The sequence below is a fragment of the Ovis aries genome, chromosome 20 (assembly GCF_016772045.2).
Source record: "Ovis aries strain OAR_USU_Benz2616 breed Rambouillet chromosome 20, ARS-UI_Ramb_v3.0, whole genome shotgun sequence".
Lineage (NCBI taxonomy): Eukaryota > Metazoa > Chordata > Mammalia > Artiodactyla > Bovidae > Ovis > Ovis aries.
The window spans coordinates 12,754,270-12,780,861 of record NC_056073.1 but is presented as its reverse complement, the minus strand read 5'-3'; the positions used below and the strand labels follow the sequence as shown (position 1 = coordinate 12,780,861).

The 26,592-nt window shown below is 39.5% G+C and overlaps 1 protein-coding gene across 1 annotated transcript in view; it reads right to left on the bottom strand.

The window, feature by feature from the left end:
• Window positions 1–26,592, bottom strand: part of DNAH8 (dynein axonemal heavy chain 8) — a 339,200-nt gene that overhangs the window by 125,679 nt on the left and 186,929 nt on the right. The window contains exons 58-66 of the mRNA XM_060403159.1: window positions 23,711–23,820; window positions 18,242–18,405; window positions 16,334–16,526; window positions 14,832–14,954; window positions 12,464–12,594; window positions 8,111–8,264; window positions 6,028–6,192; window positions 4,113–4,339; window positions 1,426–1,544 (exon numbers count right to left, since the gene is read on the bottom strand). Coding sequence (XP_060259142.1) covers window positions 1,426–1,544; window positions 4,113–4,339; window positions 6,028–6,192; window positions 8,111–8,264; window positions 12,464–12,594; window positions 14,832–14,954; window positions 16,334–16,526; window positions 18,242–18,405; window positions 23,711–23,820 — 1,386 coding nt within the window. The remainder of the gene's footprint in view (window positions 1–1,425; window positions 1,545–4,112; window positions 4,340–6,027; window positions 6,193–8,110; window positions 8,265–12,463; window positions 12,595–14,831; window positions 14,955–16,333; window positions 16,527–18,241; window positions 18,406–23,710; window positions 23,821–26,592) is intronic.

The window sequence follows — 26,592 nt, the reverse complement described above, 5'->3', positions numbered from 1 at the left end:
GTTACATTTAAGGGAAACTCATATTGCTATAACAAGTAAAATGAATTTAGCCAGGAAACTTATTTGACAAATGTATGCTCTCCTTGGCTTTGCAAACAGTTTGTAACTATCGTTTTTTGCCTTTGAATCACATTGCAGCTGAGACGGCAAATGAGACATAATATATTAACATTTTTGTGGTTCTCTGCTATAAAAGTGAAAATAACTGCTAAAACTTCTGCAACTGTTCCTGAGACTCTCAGTGCTCTAGACAAAAATAACTGGTTAACTGAAAATCTCACTAGGCGCTAGACAGAGGTGTGCTGGTAAACATTTAGAGTCTGGGTCTGGAGTGAGAGCATTCATTTGGATGGTTCCAGTTTCCACAGTGTAGATAATCCCACCTTGTCTGATTTCAAGCTGCCAAGAGCTTCTCAGCAACACACCGTTATATAATATTTCTACCACAAAGATAGAATAGAAATAATAATGTTCCCCAAGAACATCAATAATAATAAAATAAAGTAAAAATAACTAAGAAGTAACGAGTTTTTAGTATTGCTTGCCCTCATTAACATAATTAATTTAATTGTAAGTTTATTAACTTTTAATAAAGGCTGTGGTTATCAACCAGATCATAACATTCCTAATTTAACAATCAGTTCCCATGAGCCAGTGCAGGTAGCTTCAGCACATCACTGATTCTAGAGCATCATATGCAAAAGCTGTAGGAAAGTCATGAGAAAGCCAGCAGAAGGAAGTCTCTCTTACAGGGCACCCACCATCACTGTAACTTCACAGACCTTTATGCTTTGTGACCACATTCTGCATAGAAGTGAAAATACAGCACTAAGGCATTTCAGGATTATTTGGGCCAAATGCTTTCTGGACATAAAACCTGTTTTCCTACTTACACTACATACACTGGACACTTAGAAAACCACTGCTCACGTAAAGTCTCTTTCTGTTTTCATTTGTTCACATTTGTTTCTGTTTTGTCTTTTCCTTTGTTAGAAATCTGAGAAGCAGTAACACGGCAAAGTTTACACAAATTGAGGGAAACGGCAAAGAAACCATAAATTGAAATTGTGGTCAGTACCCAAGAGCTGGCTTTTCCCCATCTGTTAAGCAGCAGCTCAACAACCACGGTGACTCAGTACCCAACAGGATGGACCCAAAGCTGAAAGAGCTGGAAGAAATGGTTCCCCAAGAAAAACAGGCCACCTCTGTTTACACTTATTCTGCCCAGACTTTCTTGACAGGTCAAAAGACCCATAAAGATATCCCTCAAAATAATCTACTACCAGCAATATTTCAACATTGATTATAAATCAATATTTCAATTTGAAAAATAAGTATTTCATTTTCAAACAACAATGTCCACCAAACAAAATATTGGGATCTCTTTCAGACAAGCCCTAAAAGACCAGATTCTGTTCCACTTACCAATATTCATACGTTCAGCTTGTTCATTAATATATTTCACCTTTTCAGTGTAAATGTTTTTATAACCATTTATAAATGAGAGGTAAGACTTGGGAGTCACGTGTGCTCTTCGGCGGTATCTGAGAGTAGAACAGAAAAAAAGACCTTCAGGTGAGGCAGCAGGAATACTATATCTCTAACTGATTCTTTGACCTGACCCTTATCCACATTCTGGGCTTCTGTTTCCTCTTCTGGAAAACTGAGAAGAGACTCACTGTCCTACACCTCCTAGGATCTTGTGAAGATCAAAAAATAAAACAGCATATGTAAACACACTTTGTAAACTTTAATGTTCTATACAGATATTAGGGATAAGTGGTTGAAATGAATTTGTGCTGAGATCTGTTTTCATTCACCAGGTATTTGCTACACATCTCTTCCCCACTAGAAACCCAGATAAGTGGGCTTACAAAGGTGAAAGCCAATCTCTCCCCTGAATTTCTGGATTATTGTTGAAATCAAGGCACATTTGATCCAAACATCCAACTCACTATGGTTTCAGTATAGTAATTATATTTAACAATAGAAACAAGTAAAAGGAAAATTTTTTATACAGGAGAAACTCAAGCCAAAGAAGAGATCTTCACATACTATAAATTTATATTTTTATATTACATTAAGTTTATTTTATATTAAATTTTTACTTTCAGAGTTCTGAACATTAAAAAGAATTTTTAAGGACTCTGGCATATATGTGACTATAATAAAACATTATATAAATATTTTTTAAAGATTTTTTTTATGCAAGCTGTTTTTAAAGCCTTTTATTGAATTTGATACAACTCTGCTTCCGTTTTTGGCTGCGAAGCATGTAGGATCTTTCTTAGCTACCTGATCAGAGATCAAACCAGCACCTCCTACGTTGGAAAGCAAAATCTTAACCACTGGACTTCCAGGAAAGTCCCAAATTATGCATATATATTGCATTCAGAATAAACTTCTACAATAAGAGGATATGAAAACTTTGAAAAATACACCAAATTTTCAAAAATAAAGACATGGGTTTTTGTAGCTGCACAAAGGTGAAAACTTCTCTTCACAAGTTGACAGCAGCAGAGGTGGAGTGCAAGTTAAGCAGAAAGAAAATCTTCCAACAAAGAGAATTAATATATGCAGATTTACCAAGAGAATCTGGGAGACTATCTATGACTGTTTAAGAGAATGGTCCATGTACAGTTTTAAGTAAAGAAAACGACACAGGATAAACAAGTTTTTGTGAGATAGGATCCCCTACCCCTTGGAAAATCAATTAAGTGCTACCCAGACTCTCCATCTGGTCCTATTACTTCATGGCAAATAGATGGGGAAACAATGGAAACAGTGACAGACTTTATTTTCTTGGGCTCCAAAATCACTGCAGATGGTGATTGTAGCCATGAAATTAAAAGATGCTTGCTCCTTGGAAGAAAAGCTATGACCAACCTAGACAGCATATTAAAAAGCAGAGACATTACTTTGATGACAAAGGTCCGTCTACTTAAAGCTATGGTTTTTTCAGTAGTCATGTATGGATGTGAGAGTCAGACTATAAAGAAAGCTGAGGGCTGAAGAATTCATGCTTTTGAACTGTGGTGTTGAAGAAAACTCTTGAGAGTCCCTTGGACTGCAAGGAGATCCAACCAGTCAATCTTAAAGGAAATCAGTCCTGAGTACTCATTGGAAGGACTGATGCTGAAGTTGAAGCTCCAATACTTTGGCCACCTGATGCGAAGAACTGATTCCTTAGAAAAGACCCTGATGCTGGGAAAGACTGAAGGCAGGAGGAGAAGGTGACAACAGAGGATGAGATGGTTGGATGGCATTATCGACTCAATGGACATGCGTTTGAGTAAGCTCCGGAAGTTGGTGATGGACAGGGAGACCTTGTGTGTGTCCATGGGGTTGCAAAGAGTTGGACAGAACTGAGCGACTGAACTGAAGACTCTCTGTGCAGAAAAATAGGCCCAGTCTTTCTGGGAGGTACTGCACGCCCTGAAGCTCATCCATGAACCCTAAGGAAGAAGTGCTCTGTTATAGAAACCATGTTGGCCCACCTTTATTTATAGCAATCATACCAGTGACTATCACACTTTGGAAAAGACTGCTATATTCTTGAACTGTCAACACCAGCTTTCACATCATGAACACCATTTCTGCTTTTAGGGACTGGACTCTTCTACTGTCAATTAAACTTTAGTTTCATAATTATTTGTCAAGAAAACACAGACAAGATTAAGTGATGCATATACATGATCCCTTAGCATAAGGCAATAATGAAACTTTAGAACTGTGGACTTCTTTAACCAAATAAATAATGAACTTGAATAAGAAACAAATTTTAAACAGTTTCTAATGAATTATTTTAAGTCATTTCCAAAAAATAAATTAAGCAAGTGAATTTAAATAATTCATTAAGTATCTGTTACTTTGAAGCCCGGAGGGAAAGGAATAGTTAAAAGTATGGACACTAGTTAATTTTAAAATCTCAATTATTTGTCATCATTTTATTACATAATCACTAGAAAATCAAAGCAAGGGACAAATCTAAGTGCAGCTGGGATTTCGAGCTCCATCACTGTGACGAGTGTCTTACTGGATGTTCCATTTTATTCCTCTTTGGGGTGAACCTTGTGTTTCTGTAGCTATTACACTTATGCATCATCACTTACCTCTGGAAATAACTTTCGCAGCTCTCTGAAACCATGTCGTGAAAGAGGCCCATTGTTTCTACGACTTGTCTTTTAGTGTCACTAGAGCAGACAATACTATAGCCTGAAACGAAATAGGAGGCCACAGCAACCAGCGCCTCCCTAGGCCAGCGGCTGAACCAGTCCATGGTGCAGCCCGATATCAAGCCAGGAAATTTCAAAGAGCGGGCACGGAACTTCTCACCAACCTAGCGACAGAAATGTCAAAAAGTATTATAAATTTAAAAAAATTATATATTAAAAAAACACAGAGGGATTATAAGTCAGGCAGAGGGATTATAAGTCAGGCAGAGAGACCTTTTTATATTCTGAGCCAACAGCCTGATACAACAAATTCTTTTAGAAATCTTCTTAACTGTATGAATATGTAAATTAAGTGTCCAGGTGCAAGGAGGTAATAGTTCCACACTCTTTCCTTTCCTAAGACTCGATCTGCTCAATTCTAGAAGCTACCATGTAAGAAGACACTGACATCTTCTTTGCCCATGTGCTACAAATACACAATGGAATATTACTCAGCTATAAAAAGGAATGAATTTGAGTCAGTTGTAGTGAAGTAGATGAATCTATAGCCTGTTATACAGAGTGAAGTAAGTCAGAAAGCAAAAACAAATATTGTATACTAACACATATATAAGAACCTAGAAAAACAGTACCGATGAGCCTATTTACAAGGGAGAAATAGAGATGCAGACAAAAAGAACGGACTTGTGGACACAGCGAGAGAAGGGAGAGTCGGAGGAATCGAGACAGTTGCAGTGATATATATACACTATCATGTAAAAGAGAGATCACCAGCGGGAAGCTGCTGCACAACACAGGGAGCCCAGCCTGGCACTCTGTGATGGCCTAGATGGGTGGGACAGGAGGTGGGTGGGGGCTCAAGAGTGATTCTTAAGCAAAAAAAAAAAAAAAAAGCTAAATTTGATACTTAAAATTTAAAGAAAATTTTAAACAATCTGACATTAAAGATCTGTTCCAAGAAAGGAAAAATGGATGGAAAAAAAAAAAAAAAGGAAACTGACAAACCACATTTCTAGAGAGAGACAACCAGGACAGTGAAAGGCCTGGAACCAGGGCAAGTGAGATCTGCAGAGGAATGGGAGGTGTTTGGTCTAAAAAAGAAACGACGTAGGGAGTCTGCAGAAACTTTCCCCAAATATCTGGAGAGCTGAATGCAGGAGAGGGATTGGATTCACTTTACAGGACAAACGAAATCACAGGTGAAAAATCAGAGACAAAATTCCACTGTTTGTAAAGAAGATCTTTCTGGCTGTTAGACTACCTAAAAATTAAGCAAGATGCCCTATAAGTTAGTGTGCCACCTCCCCCACCCCCAAGAGCGGAACTGCCCAATAGAATTTTCTATGATGATGGAGAGGATCTGTATGTGTGCTTTCCATAGTAATCTCTAGCCACGTGCAGCTACTGAGTATTTGAAATGAAGCTAGTGGGACTGAGAAATTGGATTTTCATTTTTACTTAATTTTAACTGATCAAAAATCAAATGACCACACATGGCTAATGGTTAGAATACTGGATAGCACAGTGAGTGAGAGACATTCAAACCTACATCAGGGACATTCTAGATGGTATGACTATATTGGCGCTAAAGCTAGACAAGACTACATCACCAAATCCCTTAAAATCAAATAATTTCTGTCTCTAGGCAATCAAAGTTGTAGGGTATGCAATAATTCCTAACAAGTATACTCAATTTTCACTCTTTAGTATGATTTTGGTCAGTGGAGATTGGTGGTAGTAAAGAAGTAACAAGTGTTCATTTCTGAGCAAATCATCTCATCAGAGAAGGTGAACTAAGTACATTCAAGGAAGTAATTCCTCCTACATGGAAATAACTAAAGTAAAAACTCACTGGAGAAAAGCAGAGAACAACGTGCAAGTTCTTCCTTGATCTTGAAATGAAGTACTCATACAGATTATCGAAGGTGGGAGGATGGCGAGGGAGCTCCCTTTTCATGACCGATATCAGCCCTTGGGTGATTTCATCCATCTCGTCCCGTGCAAACAAATTGGAGATCTTTGAGGAACAGGCAAGAAAGGGTTCAGTATTTTGAGAGTTCCCCACGCCAACGCACTGCCAAAGTCTGGTCCTTCCCCATTCCCCCCACCCCCACCACCACATGTCATTTCTTTTCATATTTTTTCCTGCGTCTCTACAGCCAAATCCCTAGTTTGCCAGAAATTACAAGAGTGCAACTTTTTATTTAGCAGCTTAATCAGGAGCAAATTAAGTTTCCTTTTGCTCAAATAGCTATTACCAAAAAGCCATCTTGTTTACCATTCCAGTCACCACTTTAAATGTCCAGCGATGCCTTCCGTTCTGATTCACAGTCAGTCTCAACTATGGTTCCAGAATAGTTAACTAGAGCATGCGAAAGTAAGCATCCATACTGTGAAGGGAAGACTTCACACGCAAGGTGCGCTTGTAGGGCTGGCCTTTGCCTGGCATCCGAGAAACAGGCTTTTGGAAGGAATCCACCATGACTAATCGATAAGGCTGTTCCACTGTACCTAGACTATTTACAAAAACATTGGGATATGTGGTGAACATCTGCTTTCCTTCTGGGAGTCTGGAATTTTGGCAATTGTGGCTAGGCAGAGAACAACTACATGACCAGCCCCTAAGAGAATCTTGAATTCTGAGTCTCAGATGAGCTTCCTGGAACAGAAAGAGCACATGTATTTCTGCACTTGACTTCACGTTTCTTCACTTTCATTTCACACCAAAAACACATTCTGTATGGACCCTGTAGTGAGAACATATTAATAGGAAGCATGTATATGGATTTCCCGACTCCCCCGGATGTGTCTTTTTCTTTACTGATCCAGCTGAAAACCCTTACTGAGCTGCTGCAATACATCTTAGTCATAGGCTCAACATATGCTGAGTCCTGTGCATCCTTCTAATAAAGCGCCACGCATGTTGGTGGTCAAAGAAGTGACGATAAACATGGTGTCAGCAGTGGTGACATTCAGTTCAGTTCAATTGCTCAGTCATGTCCAACTCTTTGCAATCCCAGGGACTGCAGCATGACAGGCCTCCCTGTCCATCACCAACTCCCAGAGTTTATTCAAACTCATGTCCATTGAGTCGGTGATGCTACCCAACCATCTCTTCCTCTGCCGTCCCCTTCTCCTCCTGCCTTCAATCTTTCCCAGCATCAGGGTCTTTTCCAATAAGTCAGTTCTTCGCATCAGATGGCCAAAGTATTGGAGTTGCAGCTTCAGCATCAGTCCTTCCAATGAATATTCAGGACTGGTTTCCAGCAGGATGGCTTGGTTGGATCTTCCTTGCAGTCCAAGGGACTCTCAAGAGTCTTCTCCAACATCACAGTTCAAAAGCATCAGTTCTTTGGTGCTCAGTGTTGACATACACATCTACTTACAGGTAGGGTAACTTTTTCAACCATTCTATACTCCTGATATTTAGATACATAAATGATATAGATAGATAAATTTTGCTTCTCCTAAAATAAATTACAGGATCAAGCCAAAGATTTATGAGACAAATAAGGAACCATATTTAAAATGGAAAAAAACATATAAAATATCTGGAGGTAAAGCAGCATTACTTTCACAGAAACTTCAAAAAAATCAATTGAACCTCATGTGTTAATCATTTCTAAAATGAAAAATGGGTACCAAATGGCTTCATTTCTTTTTTAAATAATTATTATTTATTTATTTGGCTGTGCCAGGTCTTAGTTACATCTGTCCAGGATCTTTGCTACAGCATGCAAACTCTAGTTTCAGCATGTGATATCTACTACCCTGACTAGGGATTGGTCCTGGGCGCCCTGCGTTGGGAGCTCAGAGTCTTAGCCACTGGGCCACCAGGGAAGTCCCTAAACACCTCACTTCTGAAAGACTGCTGCTTTCTCTATTCAGATTTACACTTTAAAAATATGACTTCTTTCTCTACTTTGGAGACATACCTCCCCTGAAGATAGCAGGTTGTTGAGATATTCTAGAAATGACTCATCTTTTATTTCGTTGTCAGTAAAGATAAAAGTGATGCCTTTGCCATCAGCACCAGCAACTTTGTACAAGGCTTTTAAATCATCTGTGAGATTACTCACATTATAAGACCTAAGAAGAGAAGGAGCAGAAAGCTTTAAATGAAAATATAGTCATCATTTATCTCAAAACACAATATAATCCATGATAATTAGAGCATAATCTGTACCTGCTCCAATAGATTCTAAGTTAATAGTGCCTGCTAGAAAACACAGAGCTAAACAGCTGTACATTACCACTCTAAATAAATAGGTTTTATTTAGCTTGAGAAGTTAGTGGGGAATTTACTACAAGTGACTCAGACAGAATAATTGGGAACAAGGAAAACAACTTTTATTCCCTACAGTCCAACAGTGCTCAGCCAACAGATGTTTTCCCAAGTGAATATATATGTAATATTTAAAACTAATCAGATATTTGGATGAGCTTAGATTGGTAAGAAGGTATAGATAAATTATAAGTAAAGTTAGTGATAAATTACATATAATGGTAATTTGCACATCTCATTAAGCAACTAGATTCAGAGATGCATTATGCAATGTGATATAAATAATAGAAATGTTATAATTACGTGGTCACAGATTCTGAAGAGAGACAAGCTTGGTCTCTGTTTTTCTTGTTTACCCTGTTTCCTACTAAATGCATGTGCTACCAGAAGTGATATGATATGTAAAAACAAGGCAGACATTTTCTTAAATGTGGCATGTAAATCCTCGTGGGTAGATGCCAATGAAAGGGATTATAAAGAAGTCCTTATTTGAAGGAGGTTTCATAATGTAAGTAATAGGGAGTTCTGTGTAATCCATAGGGTCTAATGGAAAGACTACTGGCATTAAAACCAGGAAGACCAGAGTTCAAATCCCTGCCCTGCAGTTTTATAAAAGTCCCTTCATGTTTTACAGTTTGTTTCCTCATCTTCAAAATGAAGATAATTACCAATTTGTAAAGGTTATTATGGGCATTCGAGATGATGTAGCTTCAGTTCAGTTCAGTTCAGTCGCTCAGTCATGTCCAACTCTTTGAGACCCCATGGACTGCAACACACCAGGCCTCCCTGTCCATCACCAACTCCCAGAGTTTACTCAAACTCATGTCCACTGAGTTGGCGATGCCATCCAACTATGTCATCCTCTGTCGTCCCCTTCTCCTCCTGCCTTCAATCTTTCCCAGCATCAGAGTCTTCTCAAATGAGTCAGCTCTTTGCATCAGATGACCAAAGTACCAGAGTTTCAGCTTCAACATCAGTCCTTCCAATAAATAGTCAGGACTGATTTCCCTTAGGATGGACCGGTTGGATCTCCTTGCAGTCCAAGGGACTCTCAAGAGTCTTCTCCAACACCACAGTTCAAAAGCATCAATTCTTCAGCACTCAGCTTTCTTTACAGTCCAACTCTCACATCTATACATGACTACTGTAAAAATCATAGCCTTGACTAGATGGACCTTTGTTGGCAAAGTAATGTCTCTGCTTCTTAATATGCTGTCTAGGTAGGTCATACTTATATGCAGTGTACATCATGAGAAACTCTGGGCTTGAAGAAGCACAAGCTGGAATCAAGATTGCCGGGAGAAATATCAATAACCTCAGATATGCAGATGACACCACCCTTATGGCAAAAAGTGAAGAGGACCTAAAAAGCCTCTTGGTGAAAAAGGAGAGTGAAAAAGTTGGCTTAAAGCTCAACAGTCAGAAAACGAAGATCATGGCATCTGGTTCCATCACTTCATGGGAAACAGATGGGGAAACAGTGGAAACAGTGTCAGACTTTATTTTGAGGGGCTCCAAAATCACTGCAGATGGTGATTGCAGCCATGAAATTAAAAGACACTTACTCCTTGGAAGAAAAGTTATGACCAACCTAGATAGCATATTTAAAAGCAGAGACATTACTTTGCCAACAAAGGTCCATCTAGTCAAGGTTATGGTTTTTCCAGTGGTCATGTATGGATGTGAGAGTTGGACTGTGAAGAAAGCTGAGTGCCAAAGAATTGATGCTTTTGAACTGTGGTGTTGGAGAAGACTCTTGAGAGTCCCTTGGACTGCAAGGAGATCCAACCAGTCCATTCTGAAGGAGATCGGCCCTGGGTGTTCTTTGGAAGGAATGATGCTAAAGCTGAAACTCCACTACTTTGACCACCTCATGCGAAGAGTTGACTCATTAGAAAAGACCCTGATGCTGGGAGGGATTGGGGGCAGGAGGAGAAGGGGATGACAGAGGATGAGATAGCTGGATGGCATCACCGACTCGATGGATGTGAGTTTGAGTGAACTCCTGGAGTTGGTGATGGACAGGGAGGCCTGGCATGCTGTGATTCATGGGGTCGCAAAGAGTCGGACATGACTGAACAACTGAACTGAAATGAACTGAGGTTGGTCATAACCTTTCTTCCAAGGAGTAAGCTTAACTACACTTAAATGTATAAATAGCTTACTTTTATTTTTTTAACCTTTTTATTTTATACTGGAGTATAGCCAATTAACAATGCTGCGACAATTTCCGGTGGACAGCAAAGGGACTCAGCCATACATAAACATGTATCCATTCTCCCCTAAACTCCCCTCTCTCCCAGGCTGCCACATAACATTGAGCAGAGTTCCCTATGCTATACAGTAGGTCCTTGTTGGTTATCCATTTTAAATACAGCAATGCGTACATAATTCTATATCCAAAACTCCCTAACTAACCATTCCTCCTATTCTTCCCCTGGCAACCGTAAGTTCATTCTCTAAGTCTGTGAGTCTGTTTTAGTTTTGTAAATAAGTTCATCTGTATCATTTCTTTTTAGATTCTGCATATAAGAGATGTCATAGCTTATTTTTAAATTAGGAGAGGAAGTGAAGCCCTTCTGGGTGGCACTATAGTTAAAAGTCTTATAGATCTCAGCAAAAGGAATACTATCAAAAAGAAACGATCTATCCCCTCAAAATAATTCCTAAGGGGGAGAACTCATTAAAAAGGGAAACAGGTAAGTTGGTTTTCTGAGAAGTAGCTGCACCTGTGAGAGCGACCTAGTCCACATCCTTACTCAGAACTGCCCGGTGTTGATAGAGTAACCCTCTCACTGACCACTCAATGAAGTCACAAAGCCATTTTGCTCATTTTTAAAAATTAAGCAGACTGTTAGGCATTGCTTTTACAATATATAGACATGGTCACAGCACACCCTTTCTAGGTCCAGACTCTTCTCGCTGCTTTCTTTCATATCTAAGCCTCTTGAGGAGTTTTAAAATTTGTTTATATTTGCTTCTTTCACTTCCTTAATGGTGGCTTCTGGCCCCATCTGATCCACCCAAAGGTTTGACACCACTCTTCATGCTTTAATCTCGTTTTTAGGCTAATTCTCTGGCTCCTGGGGTTTCTGGAAACCACTCCAGATTTCCTCCGCTGCCTGGCCTCTTCTCCTCACTCCCCCTGCATTGTTATACCCACCACTTCTATCTCGAGGAGTATACTCAGACATGTGCAAGAATATTCATAACAGCTGTGTTTGCAAATCAAAAACCCCGCAAATGTTTATCAACAATACGATGGATAAGCAACTGTGGCAATATGTGATAGAATGGAAGGCTCCACAGCAATAAAAATGGATAAACTGCTGCTGCATGTAGCATCACGGATGAATCTCACAAACACCGTGCAAGCAACAAACACTGGACACTAAAAAAGGAAACCCCATACATTTTGACTGACATAAGCTAAAAAATAGGAAAAATAAATCAATGGGCTTAGAAGTTAGAATATTGTTCCCCTTAGGAGGGTAGTGACTGGGACAAGACCAAAGGTGTACTTCTGGACTGCACCCCTTCTGGGTGCTAGTGATGATGTTTTATTTCTTTATCTGTGAACTAACTACATAGGTGTACTAACTTTTTGACACTCATGATTTGTGAACATTTTTTTTAATGTATATTACCCTGAAATAAAAACAAAAAATACAATAAATTGTTGTAATCTTTTTAATTTTTATTTGGCTATGCCCAGCAGCATGCAGGATCTCAGTTTCCTGACCAGGGATCAAACTGTTGCCTCCAGCAGTAGAAACAGGGAGTCTTAACCACTGAACCTCCAGATAAATCCTGTTGTAATTTTTTAAATTTTATTTCATTTTTTAGTTGAAGGATAATTGCTTTACAATGCTGTGTTGCTTTCTGCCATACTACGATGCAAATCAGTCATAATTATATATGTAATTTTTTTAATCGAACATTTCACTCCAGTGAAATCAACGATAGAGAAAAAAAAATATTGGCGTGTTTCATTTTATCTTACCTGGTTAATGTTATCTGGAATATTTGATATCCAGCTATAAAAGAGGCCAATCTTGAAAGACTTTGTTTTCCTGAACCACCGACACCCACAAGCAATGCATTTCCACATGATGTTCGGATTATTCGTGAAATCTGTTTTGAAATAAAATAGTATATATTTGAAAATAGAATTCAGCTGTTTACATCTGCTTGCAATAAATGGGTCCATGGTTTGACCACATGCTTCAAGACGACATTAGACATTTTCATTTAATGTAAAAGGTTTCATATTGATTTATTCAATTCCAGTTCTTTCATTGCCCATCTATATTTACATCATGAAAAAGAGTGCAAATTGGCTTTCCTATCTCCTATTTTTAAATGATTTTCTGTGTGTAATTTTATTATTTTCATACTCAACAGGTAATGGAACTGCTCTTCCCAATCTGCAGGGAGCAGTTTACAACTGTTTGCTTATTATCATCAGTCTAACACACTGACTTAAGCAGAAAACAAATGCTACTTAGCTCTACAACAAATGCTACCTCTACCATATCTCTGCCGGTGAAAATTTTTTTAAAGTATCAAAATTCTATTTACAATGGAGGCATGGAAACATCTGTAGAAAAAACTCAGGGAAACAGCCTTTAGCCTTGTGTTGCTTTTCTAAGGAGATTCCCTCACAGAGAGGATAAGGCCCAAACTGTGGTTTGAATCTTATGCAGGTCAGTTGGAGACATTGCTAAAAAGCTGTCTTTTACATTAATACCACTGATTAGAGCTTCCCTGGTGGCTCAGAGGTTAAAGCGTCTGCCTCCAATGCAGGAGACCTGGGTTCGATCCCTGGGTCGGGAAGATCCCCTGGAGAAGGAAATGGCAACCCACTCCAGTATTCTTGCCTGGAGAATCCCATGGACGGAGGAGCCTGGTAGGCTACAGTCCACGGGGTCGCAAAGAGTTGGACATGACTGAGCGACTTCACCTTCACCACTGATTAGAAGAAAATCTAGATGGATCATTAAATTCATTTATCACCACAACAAAGAATTTTTTAAAATTCAAGTTTTACAGGGGGCAGACACCTTGATATGTGTCAAATCTACTATTATATTTTAAATACGTTAATCACTTACGTGGTTTTGCACCTAGAACAGGGTACCAGGCCCCTAAGACCAAGCCACTGTGGGTACTCAATAATTATTTGTTGGGACTTCCCTGGTGGTCTAGTGGTTGGGAATCTGCCTTGCAATGCAAGGAATTCAGGTTCAATCCCTGGTCTGGAAACTAAGATCCCACAAGCCTCAGAACAACTAAGCCTATGGGCCACAACTACTGAGCCCACGTACCACAACCAGGGAGTCCACGTGCCATGATGAAAGAGCCCGCATGCCACAACTAAGAGCCAACATGGCCTAAATAAATAAATAAATATTTTTAAATAATAACTATTAATTGTTGAATAGATGAATGTAAATTCGCCAATTTTGCAGAAGACGATTCTATAATAAACACAGAGTCAACTGTCTCCTCTTTATGAAAACCTTCCTATTCCAATTTGTTGGAGAAACTCCTTTTTCCTCTATAAATTACACAAACAACTCCTTCTGCAGCCTTTCACACCTGGATCCAAGCCATACTCCTTTCAGGTCATGCCTCCAGTTGGTTCCTATTTTTATCAGTCCTGTATACCCATGTTTCCCCTTTCCCCATAGTCTGTAGGTCAATCATGAAGTCAACATTTTTAAACACATCAACTTCTCCTCCACGGGCAACGGGATTTCCATTACACCAAAACATAGTTTGAGGGAATATTTTTTTCCTAGGGTTCTCCAGCTTATTGTCTAAAAAGGTAAAACTCTGACTCAGCGAGTCAAACACAAAACCCCTCAGTTTGCCCTTGAAAAACATTTGCTGTCATATGCTGCTGCTAAGTCGCTTCAGTTGTGTCCGACTCTATGCGACCCCATAGACGGCAGCCCACCAGGCTCCCCCATCCCTGGGATTCTCCAGGCAAGAACACTGGAGTGGGTTGCCATTTCCTTCTCCAATGCATGAAAGTGAAAAGTGAAAGGGAAGTCGCTCAGTAGTACCCAACTCTTAGCAACCCCATGGATTGCAGCCCACCAGGCTCCTCTGTCCATGGGATTTTCCAGGCAAGAGTACTGGAGTGGGCTGCCATTGCCTTTTCCGTTGCTGTCATATAGATGAATTCAAATAAGAGGTTTCTGATTAAGCCTTTGTTTTGTAAGAGAGTGAACTGACTTAACCTATAGATTCTCTTCTATTAACTATCAGATACTATAAAAGTATTCTCTAAAATAGTTTATCTGTGAAATTCACTAAGCTTTTACATTATCTATTTATATCAGTAAACAATCAATAGCGAGAACCTTAATAAGATGAGTCATTGCATCTTTGAAAAACACCAGATCAAGAGATGTTCCTCTAATGATTTCATTGAACTGTCTCTGGTAAAACTGGAGTTTTTCAGACAGAAATTCAAAGGATGGTACCTAAGAGTAGGGAGAGAGAAAAATAATATTTAAGATCCAAAATTCAGGAATGCTGTAATTGTAAAGATATTCACAAGTAATCCTTTAAAAAAAAAGTTAAACCTAATGGATTTCCAAAAATGTGTCATGAATGAATTGACTTTTAGTTATTTCCATTTTCAGATCCTGAAGCCTAACTGGTTGGTTTCCAATATGAAATTATTCATAACCTTTTCCTTTAGGAATCCTAGCAACAATTACTATCCATGTTAATTAAGGCTGTAATATAACAAATGTATTTCTCAGTTTTTATTTGCTTCTTAACAGTGCTTAGGGAGCTTTAAAAATATATAGAAATTTTACATTGTTTATGTAGTCAAATTATTCTGAAATCAATATTCACTTATTTCTTTTGCAAATGGTTGCTCCCCATTTAATTCTTTGACCAATATTTATTTGGAAATTACTGTATGTGATCCTGTTTTTAAAAAATCTCTCTGGAGTCTTGTTTCAGGCATCATTAAATCTATATATTAACTTATGGAAAACAATGTGTGGCCATTTAACCAAGTAAAGTTTTATCATATTTATTCCTAGATGTTTTACACATTTGTTGCTAACTGAATGAAATACTTTTATGTTGTATTTCCTAGCTTGGGATTATTGGCGAGAGATGGCAATCCTTTTTCTATAAAGGGCAAGGTAGTAAATATTTTAGACTTTGTGGCCCATATGGTCATTCAGCTCCACCTTTGTAGTACAAAAGCAGTCGTAGACAATATATAAAAAAATGGGCTTGGTTGTGTTCCAATACAACTTTACTTGTGAACATCGAAATTTGAATTCTGTGTAATTTTCACGTGTCACACAATATTATTATTCTTTGATTTTTTTTCTACCCATTTAAAAATGCAAAACCCTTCTTAGCTCACAAATCTGACAAAAACAGGCAGTAGGCTGGATTTGGCCCATTGGCTAATATAGAGGATATTTACTCAGTTATAGATTTATATCACACTTGGTCATATAAATGAAAGTTGGAACTGATTTTTAAAAATCTCTTGGATTATATTAAGAGACAATCATATCTGTCAGTAATAACCCTTTTGTTTTTCCTATCTGATAATTACATCTATTTTCTTCTTGTCATTTTGCTGCACTGCCTAGAACTTTCAAAACAATATTAAGTCATCGAGATAACTGCACACACATTTGTCTTATACCTGACTTTAATGGGACTGCTGCTGAATTTCTTTGAAATAAATATTTCACTTGGTGTATGATGACATGAAACACAACAAATAACTATTGTAGAAGTTATGATAACTCCAAAGTGGGACTCTGGTGCAGGGAGAAATATCTAGCCAGATGAGTGATCGAAAAAGACGGAAAATAAATACCAATTCATAGACTTTGGGCACTTCAAACGTGGTGTCTTCGGGTTCATCTCCAGTTGGTTCAGGCATCTCACGGAGAAAATCTACAAAGTACGGTTCAGGAAGAATATATGACCCCACATCTGGGCTAACATTTTCTTCAACCGAACGGACAAGTTGTGTATTAAACCATTGCTCATCATCAGGCGTTATAAACCTAAAAGAAAAATACAGGAGTAAGAAATGCAAACCAGGAAGGCATCTGTTCTAACTGAACATGGTTTTAACCTCTCTCCACATCTTCTCAGCCCTCACCCTGTACATCCATTACCTCAAAATACAGAAACAGTATGTTCAGCCTTCTGATCAGAGGCAGACCGAACTCCATCCAAGAGAGTTATAACACTAACAGTGTCACTTACAGAAAATACTGACTGTCTCTCTCTGTGGCCAGACTTAAGCTCCTCTGAATCCTCTTCCCAACTAGGCCCCAAATTTTGGACTTCCATGTCCTTCTTTGCATCACCCATTTTTAGCAAGAATCCCATTAGATCAGTTTAGGCAGCTGCCGCTGCTAAGTCACTTCAGTCGTGTCCGACTCTGTGCGACCCCATAGACAGCAGTCCACCAGGCTCCCCTGTCCCTGGGATTCTCCAGGCAAGAACACTGGAGTGGGTTGCCATTTCCTTCTCCAATGCATGAAAGTGAAAAGTGAAGTGAAGATGCTCAGTCGTTTCTGACTCTAAGCGACCCCATGGACTGCAGCCTACCAGGCTCCTCCATCCATGGGCTTGTCCAGGCAAGAGTACTGGAGTGGGGTGCCATTGCCTTCTCCAAGTTTAGGCAGAATCCTCCCATAACCCCCTTATTTCCTCTTAGTAATTTCCCATCCAAACTCCCCCATCTTGTTCCCCAGTTATAAATTCCCACTTTTCCCTGCTTGTATTCAAAGTTGAGCCCAATTTCTCAGCCCTACTGCAAAACCTCACTGTATAGTCCCTACATCTATCACAATAGTCTTGAATAAAGGGTGAGTGTCTTATTGTTTTAACAAGTGTGATTGATTTTTTTTCTTTAACAAAACAGGTAAGTCCCTTGGGTGAGGCCCAAGATCCCGGAAACTTGCAACAGAAGAGGAGAATTTGACAGCCAGCAGTGGGAGAGCATCCTCTTTCTGGGTCTGTGTGCACCCAGTGTATGAAGGTCCTTTTCACACTTATAACATCAGAGTGGGAAGGGAGGAAGGAGTGGGACTAACATTTGACAGAGGCCACTTTATGTGAGACACTGCAGCAGGTCCTTTACAGCTTTGTAAGAACAGCACTGGGTTTCTCTGGTAGCGCAGCGGTAAAGAATCCACCTGCCAATGCAGGGGACAACAGGTTCAATTCCTTGGCTCAGGAAGATCCCCTGGAGAAGGAAATGGCAACCCACTCTAGTATCCTTGCCTGGGAAATCCCATGGACAGAGGAACTGGATGGGCTACAGTCCATGGGGTTGCAAAAGAGTCAGCTGTGACCTAGTGACTAAACAACAAGACCAGCATTACCGTCATATTTTATAGAGGAGTGAACAGAGGCTCAGAAAGATGACTTAGTTTATGTACCAAATGTCACCATGCAACCGAGCTCTCACTACACACATTTCACGGTTTTTTAGAAACTATACATAACTAAAATTTGCCTCTGAATGTTGTCAACACGCTGATAATGCGGGCATATTTTTTAAATGTCTTATTGAAATAATACTCAAGGAGATTGGTGGAGTGTTTTTTTCAAGGTGACCAGCAGGTGGGAAATGACATCCATGTGTCACAAGCCTCAGAGCAATTTAAGAAAATATTCTACTTATTTGAGTCGCCAATACAGGAGTTAATCTAGTAGTATAAACTGCTTATATATTACATTTAAACTCAAGCACTGCAATATACACCTGTCCGCAATTACTCTGTTGCACTCATGTTTGAAAAGTGACAGAAGAACATGAACTGAAGCGCACTCGTCGGCTTTTATGGTTAACATTCCTTGCCAAATTCGGGAAAGATCTCGCAGATTGAAAATGTAATGAAATTTAGAAGGAGTAGGCAGCATCTTCACCTAGAGTTGAGAGAAAAAGTAACACTCTTCAATTTCAATTCAAGATAAAACTAAAAATCTTTTAGAATGATTTTATTTCACCGTTCCAATTTTATATAAAATAGACTGGGCAAATAAATTAAGTTTATATTTTTGTTACAGCATTTATGGAATAAACACATCATAAATAAACTGAAATATAATTTTAAAGACCATAACGCTTTTAGTAGGATGGACTCAAGATAACACACTAGATGCAGACTCCAACTCTTGTTCTACCCCCCTGAGTTGACTTTGATCAAGCCATTGCTCCTTGAGTTTTTAAAAACTGTGAATTGTAAGAATAAGCATTCCTAATCATTATTAACCTTATTAGTATGTCTATAGAAATTTTTGTTACTGTTGTTCAGTTGCTCAGTCATGTTCAACTCTTTGTGACCCCATCGACTGTAGCATGCCAGGCTTCCCTGTCCTTCACTATCTCCCAGATTTGCTCAGACTCATGTCCATTGAGTCAATGATGCCATCCAACCATCTCATCCTCTGTCGCCTCCTTTTCCTCTTGCCCTCAGTCTTTTCCAGCATCCGGGTCTTTTCCAGTGAGCTGGCTCTTCACAGCAGGTTGCCAAAGCATTGGAGCTTCAGCATCAGTCCTTTCAATGAATATTCTGGATTTATTCCCTTTAGGATTGACTGGTTTGATCTCCTTGCTGAACAAGGGACTCTCAAGAGTCTTCTCTAGCACTACAGTTAAAAGGCATCAATTCTTTGGTGCTCAGCCTTCTTTATGGTTCAACTCTCACACCCATAAATGACTACTGGAAAAACCATAGCTTTGATTATAAGGACCTTTGTTGGCGAAGTGATGTCTCTGCTTTTAATATGCTGACTAGGTTTGTCATAGCTTTTCTTCCGAGGAGAAAGCGTCTTTTAATTTCACGGCTGCAGCCACCATCTACAGTGATTTTGGAGCCCAAGAAAATAAAGTCTGCCACTGTTTCACTGTTTTCCCATCTATCTGTCATGAAGTGATGGGTCGGGATGCCATGATCTTAGTTTTTTCACGGTGAGTTTTAAACAAGCTTTTTCACTCTCCTCTTTTACCTTCACCAAGAGGCTGTTTAGTTCCTCTTTGCTTTTTGCCATAAGGGTGGCATCATCTGCATATCTGAGGTTATTGATATTTCTCTCAGCAATCTTGATTCCAGCTTGTGCTTCCTCCAGCCCAGTGTTTCTCATGATGTACTCTGCATATAAGTTAAATAAGCAGGGTGACAATACTGCTTTCCCAATTTTGAACCAGACTGTTATTCCATGTTCAGTTCTAACTGTTGCTTCTTGACCTGCATACAGGTTTCTCAGGAGGAAGATGGTAGTCTGGTATTCCCATCTCTTTAAGAATTTTCCATAGTTTGTTGTGATCCTACGTCAAAATGGAAATATGTCATAACAAAAAAACTGATTGTGAGCTGGTGGTCATGTGGTTAAGAATAATGAAAGTTCATGTCTAAAGTCAATAAAAACCATCTTTTATAGGTTGCTTTGATTAAGGTCCTGAGTGCATTTGGATTTCCACAAATACATTTGTTTATCATAATCTAGATTTCACTTATGGATCCAAACTCAGTCAATATGCTTTCATATACCTCTATATCCACAATAGAATTGGCAGGCAAGTATGATATGCAGCTATAATTACTTAGTAGTTTTTGTGGGTTTTGCTTGTTTGTTTGAACACTAAGTTACTTATTATTTCTACCCACTTCTAAATCCAAATAGGCAAAACTATAAGATGACACCTTTTACATTCTTATACAAAGAGGTACCAGTTAAGGGATAAACTTGAGGCATTAGGTGTGGGAAGTACTGCTGCCCAAGTGTAAAGATTGTAATTGATGCCATCAGCATCATTTTGAAAGTGAGACAATGAGAACTTTGGAAATATAAAGCAAATTTTCCATATGAGTAATTCAGGAAAGTAAATGCTTTCTTTAGCACTTATTCATGGAATATGCCCTTTCTATATTGAAAAAGTACCCTATTGAGTTTACAGGGTAATTTCTACAGGCTAATTTACAGTGCAAGTTAAAAACAGCAGGTAGCAAGTGAAGATAGAATAAAGAGAAATGATATATTAGCAACCACCTTTCACTTTCCCTCTTTGCTTTCAGTTCCATTCCAAGCTAAAATGTTCATACTACTCACCAAAATGCAAAGCAGGCACTTATATTACAAATATGCAAAAATAAAGGGATAAGGCTATGTGAACATTACTTTTTCTTTTCTGTGAAAAACTGCAGCTATGATGGCAGCTGTTGGTAACTTAAGCAACCATTAGGGAGAATTAAATGAAGTCCTTTCTTACCCTATTCTTTCGTATTTATTAATCTGCTTCTTACCTCATCTTTCAACATTTTCTTTTAATTTTTGTCAACTTCTTTTTTTTCTCACCTGCTTCTGCTTTAAAGCTATGTAAAGTAATAGAAAAGTAAAGAGATATACTAGGCATGAGTGGATTAAAAGAGTACTTTGTGAAAATGGGAAATTTGAAGAAAAGATACAAAGAAGGCTGCTTATTTGAGGCTGGGGAAGAGTAGGAAGATTCATTCATTTTTTATGACTATTTTTGAGTATCTCCCACTACCCTTACCAAGATATCATGGTAAATAGGACAGGTAAATCTGCTGCCATCAGGGGCCTGTTCAAGTGGGAGAGCCTGGCAATAAATAGGAAGCAAATATAAACTAACAGACAAATAATCATGATAAAAGTCATAGTAAGAACAAATGAAGGATCAGGAGACAGATAAGGCCTATAATGGGGTCATGGACAGTTATTTTAGAGAAAATCATCTAAGAAAGCCCCTCTGATGGTAAGATGGTGAGAAGAGTCAAACAAAGTACAAAGGTCCAGAAGCATGAAAAGCTTGCGGGTGTTCAGGAAACAGCGAGAAGGGCAGTGTGGCTGCAGAAGAACAATGGGAGGGAAGAAGGGTGTTTATGTATGGCCAGTGGCTCGGTCATGTCCAACTCTGCGACTCTATGCACTGTAGCCTGCCAGGCTTCTCTGTCTGTGGGATTTTCCCAGCAAGAATACTGGAGTGGGTTACCATTTTCTACTCCAGGGGATCTTCCCAACCAGGAATCAAGCCTGTGTCTCCTGCATTGCAGGTGGACTCTTTACCACTGAGCTACTGAGCGGTGAGCAGAGGCCAACTCAGGACAGGCCAGAGGGCAGGTGGAATGTTTCACTGCAATGTAACTGGGAATCTACTGGTGATTCTAAGATTGAGTAAGGAGCAACTTCCCTGGTGGTCCAGTGCTTAAGACCATGCTTCCACTGTGGGGGACACAGGTTCGATCCCTGCTCAGGGAACTGAGATCTCATATGCTTGTATTATGGGGCCAAAAATAAATAAATAAAATGGAGGAGTAGCATCATCTATTTTTTAAAAAGAGTATCTTTTAAAACAAAGGGAACCATGATCTCCGATATACTGTTAAAAAAGCATTTTTAGGACCATGTAAAGAACAGATTCTAGGAGGACAAGGAGACTGATTAGGAAGCTGCTGCCTGGTCTAGAGGGCAGGTAATGGAAACATCTATCAGGGTGATCACAGTCAGGTGGCAGTAAGCACTCAACTTCTGGATATACTATTTTGAAAGGCTGCTTACTAAGATTTGCTGATGGACTGGATGTAGGGAATGAGAGAGAGAAATCAAGGATGTAGTCCTGTGTTTTAGCCTGAGAAGCAGGATAATTAAGATAGGAAAGTCTGATAGAGGATCGTATTTACAGACATGTTAACTTTGAGATCGTTACTAGACATCAAAGTGGTGATGTCTACTAAGTAAGCCCATTAGAAACAAGTCTGGAGCTGAGGAGAGAGGCCTGGGATGGAGGCATTGATTTTGAAGTCATCAGCCCAGAGATGGTGTTTAAAGCCGCGAAGCTGGATGAGGCTACCTGGGTAATTACGGAGGCAGAGACGAGGTTCCATGATGGAGATCAGGTGTACCACAGTGCTTAGAGGAAGGGGGAGAGTGGGGACTTAGAGAAGGCAGCCAGTGAGGTAAGAAGCATGAGGCCTTTCTGAAGCCAAGAGAAGAATGTGTTTAGAGGGATCATCAAATGCCTCTAAAGGGTCAAGTCAGAGGAGGACGAAATCAGCCTCTGGATTTGGTAAGACTGCGGTCCTGATGACCTCGATGAGAGCAGTGGAAATGAGAGCTTGTGCAAAACGTGTTAAAAAGATAAAGAAAGGTGAGGAAGTAGAACTGATTAACACTCATAAAAGAGGCTTTGATGGAAAAATACCAGGAAGACCGAAGTAGTCCAGAAAAATATGTACAAGGACTTGTTAAATTGAACAACAGTCCCACTGGAAAAAGACGGATCTTATGACAGAGAATTATCTCAGACATTCAGACGTTCTGAAACTCCAGTCTGGAGCAGGCCCCATGCAAAGAACTGGTCACTGCAGCAGGGCTACACGGAAGAAATCCCCCAGTCCACCCAGGGGTCTGAGAGGCTGCCACACTCCAGGTTTCCCCAGGACATCAGCTTCTGTCCAGATGTGCGTAAATGGCCAAACGAACGTCTGAACTATGACAAGTAATCCTCATCTCCTTCACCACTTTTTTTTTTTTTTTTTTGGCACATATATCAACGCTGGGTTTGTGTGTGTGTGTGTGTGTGTTTAATCTGACCTATCTTTAATTACTTTTTCATGAGTCTACCTTCAGACTACCTTCAGCTATCTTCAGCTATCTGGTGATAGCTACAATGCTCCCTGAGTTTTACTTAGAGCATTGATCTCTGCAATAAAATCTAGACTACTTTATTAAGTACATTGTATCCATTTACTAATTCATGCTCCACCTCAGAGAAACCCACAAGCTGGGCTTTAAGTTCTGACTAGCTAAGAATATCTGGAAATCCATGTAGTCACTCAGTCAACATCTGAGTGTCTGACACAGTTTGGCTCTTGGGGTTGGGGAGGGGAAGACAGACATAAAGAGTTACAAATCAGAGAAATAAGTAAAAAAGCAGTGTTCTCATTTCAGCAAAAGTCTACTTTATCTTGAATGCAATGTCTGGTTTACAGTAATATCTCATACATATGAAAAGCATCATTCAGTCAGAATATTTGCTCCCTGGAAGGAAAAGGTGTCATAAATCTTTTCGAGCCCCTAATTTGTCTTTTCCCAAAAAAACACTGCTACCCAATATGTGATGAGAACTTCCTGAGCCACAAGGTGATAACCAGACTGAAAAATTAGTGGCTTTTTTTTTCCTGATTACTGATAACGGACGATTTTGTACCTTAGTCCACTGCCATAGCACTCTGCTCGCTGAAACCAAATTCAAAATCATGTCACATATTTCCGGTTTGAACCTTCTGCAAGAATCAAAGTACCCACAGCCAATAACTCCTGAAAAATAAACAAGATTGAAAGTACAAGCTTACTTCAAGATCACAAAGCACATGTTTATCCCAGTGAAAAAATCATTACAAGGTGTGAAGAATTTCTCTCAAAGAATCAGCTAAGACTGGGAGTCAGCAGCGGGACCAGCAAAGCTTAGTACGCACTGAAAAGTATTTTATATGTATTAACCCTTTTAATTTTTCCAACATCCTACGAGAAAGAAGCTGAGGTAGGTATTATTATTATTCCCATTTTACTTATTTTTTATTGAAATATAGTCAACACACACTATTCTGGCATTTTCAGGTGTGCAACATAGTGGTTCAACATTTAAATCATCACACAGGTCAGAATGGCCGTTATGAAAAAGTCCACCAACAATAAATGCTATAGAGGGCGTAGAGGAAAAGCAGCCCTCTTACACTTGCTGGGAGTGTAAACTGGTACGTCCACTATGGAGAACAGTATGGAGGTTCCTTTAAAAACTGAAAGCAGAGCTACCATATGATCCAGCTACCCATGTCCTGAGCATATATCTGGAGAAAACCATAATGTGAAGGGATACATGCACCCAGTGTTCACTGTAGCACTACTGACAATAGCCAAGACACGGAAGCAATCTAAATGTCCATTGACAGATGAACAGCTAAAGACGTGGTACATATGTACAATGGAATACCGCTCAGCCATCAAAACGAATGAAATAATGCCATCTGCAGCAACATGGATGGACCTAGAGATGATCACACTCAAACAAAGACAAACATGATATCTCTTATACGTGGAATCTAAAAAAATAATTATAATAATACAGATGGACTTACAAAACAGACCCACACACATAGAAAATAAGGTTTCCAAAGGGAAAAGAGAGGGATAAACTAGGAGTCTGGGATTACCATATACACATTACTACTATATATGATGGCACCCCACTCCAGTACTCTTGCCTGGAAAATCCCATGGATGGAGGAGCCTGGTAGGATGCAGTCCATGGGTCGCTAAGAGTCGGACACGACTGAGTGACTTCACTTTCACTTTTCACTTTCATGCATTGGAGAAGGAAACGGCAACCCACTCCAGTGTTCTTGCCTGGAGAATCCCAGGGACGGGGGAGCCTGGTGGGCTGCCGTCTATGGGGTTGTACAGAGTTGGACATGACTGAAGCGACTTAGCACCATTATATACGAAATAGATAATGAACAAGGACCCACTGTATAGCACAGAGAACTATACTCAACATTTTGTAATAACCTATAAGGGGAAAGAATCTGAAAAAAAAGGATATATATGTATGTACAACTGAATCACTTTGCTGTACAACTGGAACTAATGCAACATTGTAAATCAATTATACCTCAGTTAAAGAAATGATCACTACAGTAAGCCTAATAACCATCTGTCACCATGAAAAACTATTTCTATATTATTGACTATATTTCTGTATATTATATCCCTAGGACCAATTTATTTTATAACTGAAAGTTTGTACCTCTGAATCCCCTTCACCTATTTCACTAATCCTTCCGTTCTTATCCCTTCTGGCAACCACCAAGTTGATCTCTGTATCCAGGAGTCCATTTCTATTTTGTTTTGTTTGCTAATTTGTTTTATTTCCCAGAGTCCACATATAAGTGAGACCATAGGTATTTGTCTTTCTCTGTCTGACATGACTTGCCATTTGCAACAACATGGATGGACACAGAGGGTGTTATTATTCTCATTTTAATATGAGTTTACTAACTTATCCAAGATCACCCAGCTTGTACGTGGGTGAATCTAAGATTTGGACCTAAAGGAAACTTGGCTCTGGAACCCGTAAAGCAGCCTTCACACTGAAGAGCAGAAGAGCTAGAAGCCAGTCTAGGTTTGATACAGGATACAGGACGCTTGGGGCTGGTGCACTGGGATGACCCAGAGAGATGATATGGGGAGGGTGGCGGGAGGGGTTTCAGGATTGGGAACTTATGTACACCCGTGGTGGATTCATGTCAATGTATGGCAAAACCAATACAGTATTGTAAAGTAAAAAATAATAATAATAATAAAAAAAGAACTATTTCCTCGCCTTATAGTTGAGGAGAGCAGGTACAGATAAGTAAAGCAAAATGTTCCAGGTCACATGAACTGGTTGTTGACATTAGTAGAATGTCAGGACCCCCATCTCCTGACCTGCAGTCAGCAACACCCTGGCCTGAGTGGTGATGTAATGGTTCCTAGGAAACACCCAGCCCAGTGACAGTCTGACATGATCACCCTCAAGAACGACTGTGTTGTACGTCTACAGACCATTTCTAAAGTCTCCAAATGCGTTTGATGTTAGACTGCAAAAACAGATTTAACCCTACTTCGTGCCAGTGAGACTCAGTGTTGAGCTTTATGTTCAGTACCGAGCATGGTATTTTCAGAGGAAAATGAGTATGAATATCTGCCCAGAGACACGTAGCAGGTTTGCAAAGGGCGGGGCAGCCCAAGAAACTGGGCTTTGCTCACATAGACCAAAGAAGGGCAGCCCTAAGGGAACATGAAATGGTCCAAAATCATGGTTGGCTTTGCTAGACACCTATAAGGCCTCTTTGCTTTCTGAAGTCCTCTGATTCTACATTTTTAGCTTCCTGTGGCAAAAATGTGTTATATAAGATGTATGGGATCAGGAATCAGAAAACAGGATCATGTGTGTGTGCTAAGTCACTTCAGTTGTGTCCAACTCTTTGTGACCCTATGGACTGTAGCCTGCCGGGCTCCTCTGTCCATGGGATTCTCCAGGCAAGAATACTG